Below are 18,507 nucleotides of genomic sequence, written 5' to 3'. Positions count from 1 at the left end.
ATTGATTTCCCCTTGCCCTTCATCATAGAAAAGTGAAATTTTGGTTTTCCAGGGAATGCATTTGGCCACAATTTTTGGGGACGAAAAAAAGAAAAAAGAAAAAAGAAAAATGCCATTTGGTGATGGCCCTGTAATCCAAACAAACATTGTTTAGGCGGTGATCTCTTATGATGTACTACGGCTGCTTGCCTGTGCAGGCAAAGTCAGTTCGAGTGCCAGTCAAAGAGGCTGGAGCAAGGAGAATAACATTCAATGGAAAGCTTGAAAAGCATAATTTGAATTGAAATACATTTTTTTTCCCATTATCTTTTAAATCCCGTGTCGCATATATAATAATCATCCATTGATGCTCAGTTGCTTCGCTAAGTATCATGGAATGCCGCAAAACATCTCTAACCAGTAGCCATGTCTGCCATGCTCCCTTGCTTCTGATTGATTCAGGTGCCCCCCATCAACCTTATATAGCTTCTTCGCTATGAGGTCATCAACATTGCTTGCATTTTGAATCTTGGGATGTTCATTTACATTTTTTTTTACAAATAGCTATTGGTGCACCAACTTTTGATTATAATAACCAGCTCTTTAAACTGTTGCAATTTAAAGACTCTAAAATCACATTTTAGGATTTCTCAGTAAAATCTAAGAAATACAACAAGAGGGAAAGTGGTGTGGAGAGAACATTTGATTTCAAAATCCTAGATTTAAAAAAATCATTTCCTAACAAAACAAAAATACTATTTAAAAAAAAAAAATCATAGATTTCAAAAATCCGGTGGTGTCTCTCGTTCCACTTTGAAGCGGGCAGGCCACTTAAAAATCTTAAAGTAACCCTCCTCATAGTGTGTCGACATGTGGCATTTTGAATTTATTTCATACCCTACATTTACACCAAAATTTGGAATACCTCCTTGAAAATGGTACGTAGCTTTAAAGAAAGTCTCTTATTTGGAGAACAAATGAACTAAATTTCTCTTAGAAGAGAGCATTCAGAGTAAGATTAAAAGTCAAACCATTTATTTTGAATACCAGTGCCCACGACCGAGGTATGTGCAAACAATCCTTTTTTCTTCCTTCCATCGTTTATTTTGTGCTTGGACTTAGAAGGACAACTCGTTAGGTTTGCTAGATGAACAATAAAGTATCCTTTTTCTTCCATCATTTATTTTGTGTTCTGGTTAAAAGGACAACGTATTTAAAGTCTCGTTAGGTTTGCAGATGAACAATAAAAAGTTCCATTTGTCACGTTTTGAAGTATTTTGGGTAAATGTTTGGTGTCAACATTACACGTTTTTGTTGGAGTTTGGATCACCTAGGGCTCTTAACTAAGCCGTGCATACAGTCTGATGTGTTTGAACTCGAACCAAATATATATATACCTAACATTGTTACAGGAACGGGATAGTCACGTATGAGGTTTCCATCAAATTTTTTTTTTTTTTAAGGAAAATGCTGAAATGGCAAAAAAGTATTTACTGCGATTCTCACAAGTCTGACGTGGGATGTACACATAACCATAGATGTGTTTCCTCGCGATACGAGTAAAAACCATCTAGGGTTATGTATGCATGTCCACGTCAGACTTGTGAGGATCACAGTAAATCCTGACTTTTTTTTTTTTTTTTTAAGGAAAACCAACAATTGATAACTCTATTGTCTAAAAAAACTGACAAAAGTGTTTTTAGTCCAAAACGAAATAACAGTAAGGAGTGGCCACATTTTGTAAGAGTAAGGGGGAGAATTTTTTCTTTCAAGGAAATGGAAGACTGGCAAAATTTCAAGAGCAAGGTAAGTTGAAAATGTTGAGAATTACTTCAAGAAGAGGGAACCCACCAGATCAAGAATTGGTATCAGAATAATATATACTGAGAAGAATGGGAAAATGTGGTTTGGCCATGACAGTGTTGACAGTTCGATATTCAAGTTCTAAGCCTTTTAAGAATCAATAATTTGTCTATTTTGAAACTGGCGGTAACAGAAAAAGACTATGGAGTTACTCCAAAAGTTGTAGCTGGCAAAGTCCTGGAGATATGAGAGAAGATTTCTTTAGGCGTGGGTCATACAGTATGTGGCCAACATAACTAGTCTCCCCTTCAAGGAAGGAAATTTGAGATCAAGTTTGATTTTTGTAATATCACCAAGTTAACTTCAGTTTTCTCTCAGTTTCTGCCCATTTTTGAAGTGCTAATAAGAGAAGTAAACAGATGTTACAATCTCTGGATGTAACAAAGTTTTGGCTTCACAAACAAGTTCCAATTTTATTTAGCCATATAAGATGAGGGGGGCTAAGTTTACTGAGATGATGTTTGGTTATTACAACTAAAGAAAGACAGATTTTAAGAATAGAAAATATAAACTTACAATCTGTAAGTTGGTTCGCAATAAAAACAGTATTACTAGAAACCTCTCACCGAGATCTTTACACTGATACCCAAGTTTGGAGCAGCAGCACTGTCCAAAAGTGTTAGAACAGTGGTGTCAAGGCAATGCAGGAGATCTTGCCAGTGCCAATTTTATAGGTACATCAGATTACCTAATGGCAAAACCAACAGAAACCAATTAACAAGCACAATTTAAACTTCAAACATCATAAATATTTACTTGTCCGTAAAATAAAATAAAAACCTTTTTATCACTAAAAAAAAAAGGAATATATCAATGGCAATTAAAAATGTGTCATTGATAATTAGATCTCCTAAGTAAATTAAATTACATGAATCCACAAGACACATCCTTAACCATAGTGAAATAAGTAATCATCTTCATCAAAGCCATATCCCAAAAGTTTGGAACAAAAACAAGTAGTTTAATGAGATTATGGACATAATCACAAAATTTGGAAAAAATCATCGAAAGGGATTCCCCTAAAAAAAATCAGCAATTAATCAGCTCTTTGGGAAATAATTGGCAATTGTAAAAATCACTGTTTTTTTTTCTAAATAATCGACAATTTTTTAATCTATCCCTCCGTTTGAACTTTTTTTTCCCAGCCTATACTCGTGAAATTTTTCCGAAAATTTCCCAAACTTATTTGAATGAACCGAACTGATCCCCCACCGATAATTGTCAAATCCAAACTTGGTTATTATGATTATTATCGATGCAATCCATAAAACTTGAAACCAATATAAAATAATTCACCTATAAATGCGTATAGAGGACACTATCATTTTGGGTAAATGGTATATTATTTAAATCAACTTGAAAATTCTTAAAACAAAAAAGCCAAAGTGTTGTGCATGCCCCACACAAACACTAGGCGAGTTTTGAAATCGAAAGATATGGATTGAAATATCCATTGATACAACGAGTATTTTAGTGAATATATTGAAATATTAAGTTATTACTAACAAAAACAAATTGAAATTATAAAGGATGAGATCAATTCCAAAGCACTTTTCATTTGTATTATAGTATTATAGCAAACAGAATTGCATTGGTCTAATATCCCCTTCAATGAGGTGTAAGCCTTGTCTCCTTTTAGAACATAGGTCAGAATAATTGAATCAAGGTATTTTTCAAGTTATGGCCGAACCAACAGGGTGAATTTTTTTCCATAACTTGAAACAGGTTGGATCATTGACTGTATGTTCTGCATAAATTGCAAGTGCACTCAACTGACATGACTTTACATAATGTTCCCCTATGTATAATATTTTTACAGAAGTTTAGCAATATACCATCCAATCCCACTGATTGTACATTCTAGATGGATTCTGAATTACCAAACATCTGAGTTTCTACAATGTTTCAGCTTGTATAAAATTTGCAAGGAAGTTCATACTCAAAAGATAATTCTAAAATAGTTTAAAGCACAATGAACCAGCATTAAAAAATCAAAAAAAATAAAATGAAATCAAGTAAGCAAAACATAATTATTATTTATATGTTTGAGCACAAATGAGTTCTAAAAGTAGGAGTAATGGTAGAACAAATTAACATTTTGCTCAAAGACATAAAAGGTACCACAAATATCATGCCATATTAAATCAATAAAACATTACAAGAGTTCACACAATAAGTACATAATCTCCCATGGCATGATTACAAGCATTATTTAACTCATATCAACTGCTCAACATGAAAATTTATTATTGAAACCTCCAAAGGAAAATAGCAATCTCCAAATAGAAAGAAGCAGAGGGGATAGAACCTTGAGTAAGAGCATCAAGCAACTGCCTCGAACTGTTTCAACCGTTCGCAGTGTGGAGTCTCTTGTATGAGGCCCCACTGACGCCGTTGCAACTCAACCCGACAATTTTGTGCAAGAATCGCAAAGTAATCTTTCTCAACTCGCTCTTCAAGCCTCATACGCTCCACGCTATTAAAAGGGTACTCTTGATCCAAGTTCGCTTTCCTAACATAATAATCAACACCCCTTGGAGTAGTGAAATGATATTCGTAAGGGTAAGATCTGGAAAGAGCGTAAATGGGCTGAGAAGACGGTAAAAAGTTTAGCAGAACCACGAGAAGAATGGGTAGTATCTGAAGAAGAGCACGAAGATTAAAATTTACAGATCCATGATCACCCGTTGTCCGCACACTCGGTCCCATTCCAGTACCAAACGTAAATCCACTGAACTGAGTGGTCACCCCAGGCCCACCACCACCGAAGAAAAAATTCCTGAAAATCTCGTCTGGATCAATCTCGGTATCATAGAAACCATTGAAACCTTGTGCTCCTTTCCTCGTTGCAGCTCTCTCATAAGCAACCTCTTCAGACCCAGAAAGATCGAACCTTTTCCTTCTCTCATCATCGCTAAGGCACTGAAACGCTTTAGAAACCGCCTTAAATGCTTCCTCAGAACCAGGTGCCTTGTTCTTATCTGGGTGAACTTTCAGAGATAGTTTCCTATACGCCTTCCTCACGTCTTCGACAGAACAACTTCTTTCTAACCCTAAAATCATATAATAATCCTTCTGCCTCTTAATTTGTCGTACAATTGAGATCTGCTCCTCTGTGTAGGATTTTGTAGAAGACCCACTTAATGGAACCCTATGCCTAAGAGAAGGATTACAAGAGGAGGGCACGTCATCAGAGGGAACGCTGGTTGGTGTAGCTGAATCCGAAGCTGAAGATTTGCTAGATTCTCCTTGTAGGGTTGATAAGAGACTGTCAATTGGAAGCTTAGGATCAAGACGACCCGCTTTTGAGATAAATTTCAAGGCACGAGTGCGATCGCCTAGTTCTAGGGCTTCTCGTCCAATTTTCAAGCATTTCAAAGCTTCATCTTTGTTTCCATCCATCACTAGAGGATTCGAATAATAATAGAAACCCCCAAAATCTTGAAACCCTAGGAAATTAGTGAAAGTAGAGAGACCAACAAGAACAATTAGAAATATATCTAAGTTTTCTTCGTCGAATTGTTTGATTCAAATTTCAGAAATTTATGAAAATCTTCCCTAAAAATACAGAAAATAATAAATTCGATTTCGAATTCGAAGTGAATTATAAGAAAATTAAAAAAAAAAAAAAAAAAAAAAAAAAAAAAAAGGAGTATAATTGGTGGACAAATTAATAAGAAAAATGAAAAGAGAGAGAAATTGAGATCGAACTTACAGCGAAAGTAGAAATTGAGAAGCTCGATGAGATTTCCTCTCTCTCTACACCATCGATCGATGGATTAGGGCTACTTGTTTCACCTTCTTCGAATGGTCTAGACCGCCCTGTTTGTTTTGACCTCCAAACCAGAGAGAGAGGAAATTAACCATTCGATCCGTGGACGAATGGGAGGGGCTAACAGAGATGGGGAAAAAATTCACTCCACAACAATAGGGCAGTTTCTCGAGCTGCTATTATGCCACGTGTAAGGCTCTTTTTTTTTTTTTTGTCCCACTTCTCTTGAAATGTTTGGATTTAGGCGATTTTTGGCCGTTCGATTCTAATTCTCTTTATTATGGGCTTGGATCCAGCACACCAATGGTCCTCTAAATAAATAAATAAAAATCAATTTTATAAAAATGATTAAAGCACCAATCTGGGTTTGTTATGTGAGGATCCCACTCTTTTCCTAACATCTTAAATTTTGGCAATCTCAGTGTCCTACCAACCTATTTTCAATCTCAATCGGACTAATTCAATTTGTTTTTTTAAATAATAAAATAAAAACATAAATAAAATTTTATAAATACCCATATCACTCACATAATATATTTATTTTTATTTGTCTCACACTTCACCCTTGCATACTTCACGACTTCATTATTCCTCTTTTCTCTCCTAGAATTTTTTTTTTTTTTTTGAAAGAAGTCTTGTTGGAAAATCTCACTCAGTTAGCTGAGTCGTCGCTATTCGATTACGAAACTTTGTATTAAGAGTATAATTAGTCTTTAAAAAATTTGTATTATTTTAAAGTTGTTCTACACTATTTTTAGAATAAAAGATTTATAATGTCTGACAATCATGTGTAGACTAGAACCTGTGTCTTCATAGAAAATTTCAGTGGATGAGATATATTAAACATGGCTTACATGACAGCCCCTACATTATAAGTCAATCACCCAAGTAATGAAGGTATCTGATATCATTTAACAAAACCGTACTATCATGCATCAACAATAATAAGCATTCATGCACAATGACACCAATCCAGTTATTAGAAGATACGATAACAATAAAAACCCATGATGATCGAGTCCAATAAAATTCCAACGAGTTGGCCTTGTGGCAAGTTGAGCCTTGATAAGTTCCTTAAGAAGAGTAGGTCAAGTGTTTGAAACACCATAAAGTAATGAATTCCTCGGGGCCACCCTCCAGGTCCAATTGACCCTCGACTCGACCAATTGCACGTAAGAATTTCTGAACGGACGATGTGTGTGATTAGCCTCACCCAAGGGTCGATAAGACCCAAAAAAAAAGTCACAAGCCACCACTTACTTTGCACCAAAAGTATAGTTAGAGAATGGCCATGGAGAAAAGTTGGGTAAGAACCCCCAACATGATAGAGTGGTGGACCATATAGACACCTTACGGAGAAAAGAAAAATCAATAGTCGAAACCAATCATACTAAACCTTTTCTCCATTTAGATATGTATCCGATAATATGCATCATAACAATATTACAATAAAGGAGAATTTTCGATGCAAGATATAAAAACATTTCTCTGGGGAACCTGTGCCGTTGTTTGGGTCTTTAGCAGGACTATTTATATTTGAACTTGAACAAATGGTGTACAATGACCAATCAACTGTTTTTTTTTTTTTTTTTGAATTTTCAATGTAAAACGTCACCCAAATTATGTAAACCTTTAATAATTTCTACACACAAAATAGAAAATGACACTTCTCAAAGAAAATTTTCATTAAAAAAACTTTCAATTAAAAAAAAATTGATTCAAGATAAATTGCTTAGAAAAACCAAGGACAAAGCCTACAGTGTAGGACCATTTTATTTTTTAGAGATAGAAATGTACATTATGAGTTGCGAAGGGAAATTAAAACCAACGTACAAATCGATGATGAAAATCTAATTCCACCAGCATGTAGAGAAGACAAACAAGAATGCATCCGTAGTTTAGGAACCATTGCGAGTGTGGAACTCATCATCTGTACTACAATATCACACACAAATACTAACATCTGAACTCATATAACTCAAGTTCATATATTCCTGCCAAAGTTAAAAACTGAGCGAGTCCAATGAAAATATTTGATTTGTGAAGAAAATGGCCTAACCCCATATAGCTTTATATCTTTCAATATGTTGCAACATACGGGTGCTACTTAAACCTGCAACATGTTCTTCCCTGGAATCAGGTTATCTCCCTTCCTCTGCTAGTGCAAGGCCATAAGAAGATTTCTCCAACCGTATGATCTACTTTGATAGAGACCCAAGTGACAATTTCATATTTCTAATCAATCAATAAGGCCTATGCGGTAGGGGGAAGTCCCCCTTTTACCAAAACAAAGATGGTATTTGTTTCCAAAAATAAAGGATGCAAGGGAAGAACAAAAATAATAATAATAACAAAATTGAATTTTGAATGCCAGGTATTTTGTTTCTACAGAAGCTACTACCAAAATATTATCACATCTACCAAACTCTTCTTAATGCCAACTCTCATGTCCACCATTACTCAAACATTCACAATCAAGGAAATGGATTGCTAAAGCAAATTCACCATGTCAATATCATCACACATTAAGAACCACATATCAGATGCTCAAGAAACTTGGTGTCAGCCCTTCAGCTCTGTTCCTCAGCATCATAAGCTTCTCTCTCCTCTGCTGCAGCAGCCATCAACTCGTCAAAGTTCTCTGTCTTCCCAAGCAAGATCTCAATCTAAAGCAAAGGAACACACAAATGTTAGTCTGCTCTTGAGGCAATTTGGAAAATCGGAACACCCACTTTGGCCAAGTCAAGCAAATGAGGGCGGCGCATTGGAAAAGCATAATCAGAGTCAAAAATCATAGTGAAAAAACATGGGACACACGTAGAGGTTATGGTGGAAATTATACTAGACATGGGAAAAATATTCTTGATGAGATGAACCATCCGATCCATCGCATTCCATGGGATAACCAAAAGAATAGCACAAGTTCACGAGATGGTAAATGTAAGATAATTAGAACAGCTACTTGGATCGTTCTATAGCCCACAAGATATTCTTGATGGCATCTCAAGTGGTGGTATTTTGTTCTCCTGCATATGTAATACAGATTATTCAACGGGCACATTAGGATTCATCAAATATGGAACCCATCTAAATACCTTTGCTTTTTGGATAGGCCGCCCTCTCGATTCGTCCTTCATATCCACTGTAGATGTCATGATCTCTGCATGTTCAATTTCACACAAATCAAGTTCAAGGAATGTACAGAATTTGTACGACAACAGATAACAAACAAAAGGGTAAGACCATCACTTCTCTCAACAGCCAATCCGTTGTTTTTCAGTATCTCTGCAATGGTGACAACTGTGGCAATTGCTGCATATAACCAGAACAAACATACCGAAACACTTAGCCTTCAAAAAATATGAAGCAGACTCGGAAAAATCAAGTTGATGAAATATATGACATGTAATGCTATCTCTTCAACAAGAGTTGGAAAAAGGGACATAAATAAATGCTGAAGCCTTTCATGTCAGGAAACATAGATAATACAAAAGTCCACTGGCTGGCTCATCAATCCTGATCATTCAGTCATAGGGTCACCACAAAGATGGAAAAATAACCCCAGATCTTTTGCAAGCCTAGCCTAATATACAAAGGACGTATCAAGACTCTTCACAGATATTGATAAATTCACATCTTAAATAAATTCAAAAAAAAAAAAAAAGCATAACTCTAAGAAAATTGTTATTCAAAAGTGGAGTATTTGTGAAATTGAACGGGCACAGAATGTAAATTTTCAGTTCAATTCAGAATCTCTTAGCTTAAGGACAGAGAAGACATTTTAAGTCTACCATAATGTCAAATTTAGCATCTCAATCACATCCCACTTCATTCATGACTGAAAACATGATAAAAAAGGACCACTGCCAGTATTTCAGAGCCAATAATCAAGGGTTGGAGTGTTGGGCTATACACCACAATCAAAACAATCTAATCTGCACAACTTTCCATGTAGGAAGGAACGAAATCCTAATGAAAGATAAATGAACTAAAGTCTCTATTATGGTCGAAGAGACTTTTATCTCCACTGGAGGAATTTTTAGCAATGATAACACGACCTTCATGCTGAAAACGCAATGAAGTTACAAAGCAAGCACATCAGCACGTATAGCCCATCAACTAACTGGATCTAGTGAATGATCCAATTCAAAGTTCGACAACGAGGAGCCTACAAGGCAGACCTAGATGAGGTATAACAATTCAGACCAGCAATGGATGAAGGATGTGTTCTTTGATAACACAACTATGAAAAATAAGGTTTACAAACAATGGTTCAGCTGTATATCAGGAAGTCAACACAAGAAAACAGCCACATGCCTGTAGAAGCGTTAAAATTCAATACCTTTGAGATGTACCTAACTTAAAAATGTTCAGTTTTAAAACAACATCTATCACCATAAACGAGAGAGAGAGAGAGATCAGTCGTGCGAGTGATACTGAACATAAGAGATTATTTCCTTCACATTTCCTTAGCACGGAGTATGATAAATTAATAATTAGTTGAGATAGAGTATCCACTTGGGCAGTTGAAAAATATAAGACACTTCATAGATCTTACTTGAATTTCAGCTTCAAAAAGACCTATAAGCCTACACCATATGTTGCTTTTTCTGTATAAACATTGTGAAAAAACACACAGAAGTATAAAGCCTCCCTGTACTAGAGTTGGTTTTTGCCGAACATCAGTTCTTGTTTTAATCAACACAAAACTGGAAACTAAAAGAAATAGAGGACACCTCTCAATATCAAGAGATTTCTTACTACAGAAAGAATAACATATGTCACATGTACATTACTTTGCTTACATCTGCTATGCATAAGAAATAGCACGTACACAAACATTGAATCCAACATATAGGTGGACAAATTATAAATTTTATGTATCTTAGGCATGGGCGCACTTGCTGCTGCCATCGCAGACACGAAGCCATAGATACTGACAATCTGAAAAATATATAACTGATACAATTGTATACACCCCAAATTGCATGAGCCCAACCCAAAAAGGAGCTTCCAAAAAGTTTGATCACCTTACAAAGCCCAAAGCTCAATCTTGAAGAAGTCCTAAATTCTTGCCCAAAGCCCAAAAACCCATGGCTTTCTTTCAATCCATATTTCCTTATTTCAATCCACATTTGGCCAATTTTCTTAAACTTCTACAACATCCAAGTTCATGTCCAAGCCTTCTAACCCATGTCCAAAATTAAAAGCCCAATAGATAAAAGCCCTTTGGTTAGCCCATGCACCCACACACTTTCTATAAAAGAGGATACTTGTCACATTCTCATAAGCTTCATATTTCAAAAAGTTCAAAGCCCATGGTAGGTCAACACTTCATAAGGAAAAGTCCATTTTACCGTCACTTGAGACCAAAGGTCAATCCAAAAGATGTCATACTCTCTTGTAAATTTGACAAAGACGTGGAAAATTCTCATTTTTCCCTCAAAAAGTAAAAAGCACCAAAGACGTTTCACATTTTAAGGGGGTTAATTTCAAAACTATAGATTTATTTATGCTTTATGTGTTATTTACAAAAGAATCAAGGTCTACTTTTTTACCTACCACATCACCTTTACATATATCATTCCACCAATCCTCCTCCCAAAAATACTTTTTTATATCTCGCCTCCCTATCCCTACTTTTGAAAATATTTGTCAAAGACCCAAAGCCCACCTTACACATGGCATTATCTCATTTGTGCTCCCAAAATCATTTTTTGTCATCTATCATTTACTCTAACTTTTTTAGATAATTATAGAAGAACATATCACCACTTTTCCACATGTCTACCCCTCATTTATTATCAAAATCCACTTAACACCTATCACTCAAAGACCACCAAAATCATGTCACTTGCCTCAAGAATATTGAAAATCAAAAGATCTTCCCACAAAAATCTAATGTCATTTCTCAAAATCCCTATGGTTTGACCACTTTACCTCGAAAAATCTCTCAAAACCCTTGTAAAAAGTCTCATTTTCCATAAGAAATCTCATGTTCTCAAGCTCCAATCTCAACCCCAAAATCTACCCAATTTTCTATTCAATCTTCTTCTAACCTTGAGCCTTCTCAAAAATCCTTACACCACTCTCTAAGCCTCTACCCTTCAAAAATCTTAAAACTCTTCTTCTACATTATCTCACTTGTTTTCTTTTAGAATGCCATGGGATGTGTTGAAAAATCATCTTCCATATCTAGTAGGTTGAACTTCAACCTTGTGCATAAAATGTGTAAGACGGTTTGACCAAAAAGGGTGGGAGTTGAGCCATTTTAACCCTTTTATCATGCATCATAATGTACACAACCTACATGCATGGCAATGATGAAAACAAGTCTCCCCTTCTTGGAGTTGAAACACAATTTCTAACTATAACATGCATGTATTTAAGGCCATGGAATGAGGGAAGTTTTAATCATGGAATATCCCCAAAACACCTAAGTCAACATTCCAACTTTATCATGATCCTGAAGTGAAGACTTAAATAGGGTTGTCCTTCTGATAGGATAACTCTTTATGTCTCTCACTAAAATTAAATCTCTCTTCTAAAGAGGTACATTATTCACTTAATGCACACACCTACCTTTCCATGCATCTCATTCATGCATTTTTCTCTCCCTATTTACTATTTTACAAAATGGCCAAGTCTAAAGGTGGTGGAGAGAATGGGGTGTCTAATACCTTCCCCATTCTCCAACCAAGCCTCTTTATGTAGATCTAGGTAAACCATGCCCTTTTTCCATGAACGAGAGTCATTACAAAGCCACATAAAAAATCGATTTTCCAAAAAACCATCTCGAGTGGAGAGAATAGGTATGAATGGCCTTGTACATTCCATGCACAAGGTTGAAGTTCAACCTACTAGAAATGGAAGAAGAGTTTTCAACACATTTTATGACATTCTAAAAAGAAAATAAAGGAGATTAAGTAAAAACGAGGGAGAGGAAAATGCAATAAATTTAAACCAAATCTACTATATCCCACCTTGTGTACTTATGAGTTCTTCTTTACTTTTTCTTCGAGATCTTCAATGAAGATTTTTATAAAGGAATGAAAATTTTAGGATTCTTAAATGATTGAAGCTTAGAAAATGGTGTAAAGATTCTTGAGAAAGCTTAAGGTTAGAAGAAGGTTGAGTAGAAAATTTGGTAGAGTTTAGAGTTGAGATAGGGGCTTGAGAGTATGGGATTTGTTATGAAAAATGAAGTTTTTTATAGGATTTTGAGGGTAAAATGGTCCAATCCTAGTGACTTTGAGATATGACATGAGTTTTTTGTGGGAAAACCTTATGATTTTTAATATTCTTGAGGAAAAGTAATGGAAATTGGTATAAAGCCTTTATGATCAAACCATTTGGCTAAGTCATATGAGTTAAGTCATGTGATATGAGTTTGGTGACCTTTGAGTGATATGTGTAAAGTGAATTTTAAGAATGAATGAGAGGAAAACATGTGAAAAAGTAATAATATGTTCTTATGTAATTATCTCAAAAAATTAAGATAAATGATAGAAGACAAAAAGTTATTTTGGGAGTACAAATGAGAGAGTGTCACGTGTAAAGGTGGACTTTGATTCTTTGATAAATATTTTCAACAGTAAAGGTATAGTGGTGAGACAAAAAGTGTTTTTGGGAGGAATAGTGAAGTGACATGTGTAAAGGTGATGTACTAGGTAAAAAATAGGCATTGGCTCTACTGTAAATAACACATAAAACATGGGCAAACCTAATTGGTCATATTAGAATGTGACAAATGTCCTTGGTGTTTTTCACTTTTTGAGGACAAAATGAGAACTTTTCTACATCTTTGTCAAATTTACAAAAAAGTGACATTTTGGATTGACATTGGTCTCAAATGAGGGTAAAATAAACTTTTCCTTGCTTTTATGACTTCTCCATTCAACTACATACATTTAACTTTTCAAACTTGTACACCAAGTAAACTCATAAAAAACTGGACTGTATGAAACTTTTGAAATATGGAACCTATGGAATGTGACAAGTATCATCTTTTATGGAGAAATAGGTTAGTGCATGGGCTAATCTTAGGAGAGCATATCCATTTCCAACGTACCAAATGAAACTTTTTTCCTTCCATATCATGCTAAAGAAAATCCTTAATTGCATGTCATGGCATATATGATAAAATGCCAAAAAATAGCATATGACCACACATGCACAATGCAATTGCATCTGATAATAGTGAATCACATCCAGTTCATAGATAAAAGCAGGAAAATAGCTAAATAAACTACATTTCAAGGAGAAGTGTGTTGGTAAAAGACAAATGAGTTTGGCGCAACATCTAACAAAAAAAATAATGGAGTGCCCTTGAATAGAATAAAATGTGTCATCACGTTAATCCTTATCCCAATTGTTAAGTCGGTAACATGGATCAATGATTTTAGACGCTGAGGCGTGAGGTGAGGCATTTGTCTAACTAATGCCTTGAGGCATAAAGCATAAGCATCAAATACATGGTATTTTTAAATAAACAATATAACAAAAATAATTACTAATACTAAGAATTTGAAATTTTAAGATAACCATTACACATTCCCAAATTTCAAATGCATATGATCAAATTCTAATTTTTAATCCATTATATTTAACAAAAAAAAAAATTATATTTGAATTGTTGAAAGTTTCCAGAACAATCAACTATTTTATGTTTATTGTAAAAATATAATTAATATTATTTTCTTTCAATAACTTCCTTTGTATAATACTAAACACTACAAAAAATTAGTTATAAATCAAATCAGCTCAATAATATTCTTTACATATAGAGAAGAAAGACACGAAAAAGAAGAAGAGGTGAAAATTATATTGTTTAAACAAATAAAGATGAAATTCATAAAATCTTGCTTAATTAGTAGAACAAATAGAGAAGAAAGACACGAAAAAGAAGAAGAGATGAAAATATGATTATTTAAAAAATATATAGAAAGTCAACGTGAGGAGTAAGCCTCAGTCACGCCTCACGTTGAGGTGTATGCATTTCATGAGCCTCTTGGCCTGAGTTGTAAGCCTTAGCTGCTTTTATTTTTCAACCTTATGCCTTAGGGCTTTTAAAATGAGCCTCATCTCAAGGCGTAAGTCTCACACGACTCTATAAACATTGACATGGAACCTCTTAGACTATTCAACTCTATCAGGAATATCTAGATAGTATAAAAATAAAAGACAATAATCTGCCCCAAGTTAAGAGGCATGTGATACATAATACTTATTAGGTAAATCTTTAAAAACAAACTTACATGCACCACCACTTATAAAGGAGCACTAATAAAGGGTAAAAGGTAAAACAAAGCTAAGGATTTAATATCTAGTATGACTGCAACATGATTAACATTGAGTTGAAACAAATTTAATTGATGGCTTCCTAATCTAAGCTGCTGCTTAAGGGTAAGATACAAATTTCTAAGAAACCGAACAAACCAACAAGCAAGCAGCCTACACAAATCCCATGGGGGAGTTATTCCCAAGCACATACAATCCATTGTTGAAAAACAATTTTTTTATAAGAATAAAATGATTGTGACAATTTGTTTTTCCTAGGATAGGAAAGTGGGATAGTGTCTATTTCTTGGTAGTTAGTAGGTCAAAGTGGGTTAGAACCCAGGTTGGGATATCAACAAAATGATGGTGACAACTTGCCATACAAAAGGAAGCAAAAGCTTACGGTGACAACAACAGCTACTTTGTGAACATACAAAATAAGTGATTTGATAAATAAACCCAGAAAAGGGAACATAGAAACAATACCCATTCCGAGAGCGGATAGCTCCACCTCATTATGTTGTTGCATGTACCTCTACAAAAAACAACGGATACAATAAATAAATCGTTATCAACTAAAATAGACAATAAAATCCCTATTTTACTATCAAAGCTCTTCTACTTTGTGCTCAAAGGTGCATGAGAAATAAGAGTAGTGTTATTTGAGGAGCTTGTCTTTAGATGGGATTCCTTAATGTCTTAATTTTTTCTATTTAATTGTTCTACCCTTTATTTTTCTTTTCCATTTATGTTCTGTTTTTGTAAGTTTCTTTGGCTAATCAATGGAAGGCCATCCCTTTGATCTAGTTCATGTAAACCCCTCTTTGGTGCAATAAAAATCTTACCTTTATCTTTTAAAAAAATATATATAAACACAACCATGCACCAAATAACAAAATCACTGAATCCAACAAAGTATTAAACCAATTTCGGAGGCAAAATTATCCACGCTAGAATTCGAACAAAACAGAGAGAGAAACTAACAAAGCAAATAAATCAAAGATTTAGATTAGAAACCAAGACAAAACCCTAAAAAAACTGGATTTTGAATCTCAGGAGAAACAAAAAAAAAAAGTAGATTAGAACTTACCTTAGCGAGATTAACGTAGAAGAAGAGGGGTTTCTTAGTGTTGGAGACCTGAATCCGATTCTTCTTGTGAGAATCGATGATGTTGATGTTATTCACTCCCTCTGTGATCTCTTCCATTGTATGTTAAACAGAAGGATAGATGAAAAGGGCGAAACAGATAGAGACGGAAACCTAATTCCTTTCCTAGTTTCACTTAAATAGCGGAAGCTCTCTCTATTTTCTCTCCCTCACTAAAAATAATGATAAAATATTGTAGAAAGACGGATTGAGGTATTTAGTCTTGGGAAAATTACTTAATGGGCCGTTCCATTTTCATCCACCATTTTTACTCGGTGCAATAACGTTTTTTATTTTTACCATACCCCAAATCTGCTTTAAATGGGTACAGTAAGCACAAATGATGGGTACAAATAACTTGACCTTTACTTAAGTCCCATTTGATAACGTTGTCAAAATTTACTATCAGATTATGTTGTAAGAAATAACTATCAAAAATAATTATAAAAAATTGAAATACTGAAAATTTTATTTGATAAAATTTATAAAAGTATTGTGCTGTTTACCAGAATTTAGTAATTATTGTTTGATACAGTTGTTAGATTCTATTGTATTATGATAAAATAATCAGAATACTTAATAAGTATATAATTACACTAAATATATTAAATTTATATTAAAAAATTATAAATACAATTATTTTAATTTAAATAAATTTATAAATTTTATAATTCTATCAAAATTTTGACAACTCTTCTCTAAAAAATGGACATATAAAATTTTTCTGATAAACAAAATACTTGCATAATACATAATCTGACATTCACATAGCACATTCTCATAACATCTTATTTATATTTTAATATCATTTGAATAAAATAACCATAGCTAATCATCATTGAAGTCTCGTACCAAATATTTACGGTCGACTAAAGAAATATTCTACTATTATGAAAACAAAAGAATCTCATAAATTGCCGAACTTCATATTATTCTTAAAATCGATTCAAAGCCCTTCAATTGATAATTGGGTCCAAACCATCAAGTAAGAGGATATAACAAACACAAGCCATAAAAAGTGTGAACTACAATAGATGGGAAAACGTGTAGTTAGTTCCATGATTACTAAATCACTGAACATCTACACTGTATGATTGAGCATAACGCATGGGTTATACTACAAGGAACTCCAAATTGGCCACAAAGCAAAGGAGAACCTCAAAAAAGAGGTACTTGATGTAATAGGAAAATCAACTTTAGAAAGAGGAAGAAAATGCTAATGAGTTCATTATTTTCTTTGACTTATAACAAAAAGATAACGATAAAATGCTACATGGCCCCAAAATAACATAATAGCAGTCATTACATGGTTGGGATTTATTTACAATTAATGGTTATAATAGTAATTGAAGGTCATGGTTTTATCCAGCACACCACTCAAAAGGGAAAACAAAATGATGGAGAGGGAACGGCGTTTCTTCTTACAAGCAAAAGGAGAATAACCCGAGTAGATGTTCTCTTTGGAATTCCTTATACGCCATGATATGCTTGTATAAAAGAGACAACAAGAATTCAAAACAACCACCAGTATCCCAACGTATGACGGTGGTGTCGTGCACTAAGAACAAAAAGATATTAAAATAAGCAAATGAAGTTAGAAGCATCAACCATCAAGGCTTTATACTTAGACAAATGATAGAGAAGTATAGGGAAAGAGGTTCGAATGATTTTATTGAATTAGAGAAAGTGTATGAAAAAATACCTAGAGAACTAATTTGGTGGAGAGTATTGGGGAAGAAGGGAGTTCCAAATGTATATATTGAAACCATTAAGGATATGTATCACAAAGCCGTGACTAGTGTGAGGAAAAATCAAGAGGCAGTGTTACCTAGACATGTGGCACATGTGCCAAGTGTCAAGGTTTCGTTATGTGTTTAGTGCGTCTTTTCAAAAATCAAATATAGCAACATATCTGTAAAAATATAAAAAATATATTTACTATTATAATGAGGGGAAGGTGGAGTAGAAGTGATTCCACGTCAAAATTTAGATTCCAAAAATACCCCCACCTTAACATTTAAATTTAATATAATCAAGTTACCTTCGTCATATTATTATGATTGATTTTGAAGAAGAAAAATTGTAAGTCTCTAGGTCATTTTTCAACTAAAAAACAAACAAATGTGGAAAATACCTGTGTTAGTAGAGGATTTCCCCATAATTTTGAAGCGAGCCGGGCCACTTCAAAGCTTTTTCCCTCAAAATGGGTCGTTTATACGAAACCCAATCATTGATTGAAACAATTTTGATCATGACGCAAGACAAAGAATTCATCAACCCAACTCTCTCTCTCTCTCTCTCATCAAATTCAATCATCGAGATTTCTCCCGAAGAACTTCACAACTTACTAAGATAAGAAACACATGTTTTTGTAAAATTTGAAATTATGAAAATTTTCACATGTACAACTTGACAAAGATATCAACAAATGTAAAGTCTTGAACACATCTTGGGCACAACTGCGGCT

At 34.3% G+C, this 18,507-nt stretch overlaps 1 protein-coding gene and 1 pseudogene across 3 annotated transcripts; both read right to left on the bottom strand.

Annotated features, from left to right (window-relative positions):
- Positions 1 to 2,235: 2,235 nt before the first annotated feature.
- LOC147397231 (chaperone protein dnaJ 49 pseudogene) lies at positions 2,236 to 5,735 on the bottom strand (annotated as a pseudogene). 2 transcript variants are annotated; one of them, XR_015181196.1, is made up of 3 exons: positions 5,558 to 5,735; positions 4,151 to 5,291; positions 2,236 to 2,530 (listed from the first exon to the last, which is right to left on the bottom strand). The product of XR_015181196.1 is annotated as a chaperone protein dnaJ 49 pseudogene, transcript variant X2 (transcript). The 2 variants fall into 2 exon arrangements; XR_015181195.1 differs by lacking the exon at positions 2,236 to 2,530 and having other exon boundaries at positions 3,859 to 5,291; positions 5,558 to 5,734.
- A 2,218-nt stretch (positions 5,736 to 7,953) lies between these two features.
- Positions 7,954 to 16,185, bottom strand: LOC147397230 (uncharacterized protein At2g34160-like). The gene is made up of 5 exons (XM_086452762.1): positions 15,984 to 16,185; positions 15,380 to 15,428; positions 8,864 to 8,926; positions 8,710 to 8,774; positions 7,954 to 8,280 (listed from the first exon to the last, which is right to left on the bottom strand). Exons 1-5 carry the CDS (start codon positions 16,098 to 16,100, stop codon positions 8,185 to 8,187), a joined length of 390 nt encoding a protein of 129 aa, XP_086308888.1. The 5' UTR covers positions 16,101 to 16,185; the 3' UTR covers positions 7,954 to 8,184.
- Between the last annotated feature and the right edge of the window lie 2,322 nt (positions 16,186 to 18,507).

The sequence above is a fragment of the Akebia trifoliata genome, chromosome 8 (genome assembly GCF_017979445.1).
Source record: "Akebia trifoliata isolate Shusen 1 chromosome 8, ASM1797944v1, whole genome shotgun sequence".
Taxonomy (NCBI): Eukaryota; Viridiplantae; Streptophyta; class Magnoliopsida; order Ranunculales; family Lardizabalaceae; genus Akebia; species Akebia trifoliata.
Note: the sequence above shows the minus strand (reverse complement) of the source record. Positions and strands in the feature narration are given on the sequence as shown.

Coding starts and splice junctions, on each gene's coding strand:
- LOC147397230 (XM_086452762.1), bottom strand. CDS start 16,100: ATGGAAGAGATCACAGAGGGAGTGAATAACATCAACATCATCGATTCT. Junction 8,775..8,863: donor CGGATTGGCTGTTGAGAGAA/GTGATGGTCTTA, acceptor TTGAACATGCAG/AGATCATGACATCTACAGTG. Junction 8,281..8,709: donor GGCCTATCCAAAAAGCAAAG/GTATTTAGATGG, acceptor CCTTTGCTTTAG/ATTGAGATCTTGCTTGGGAA.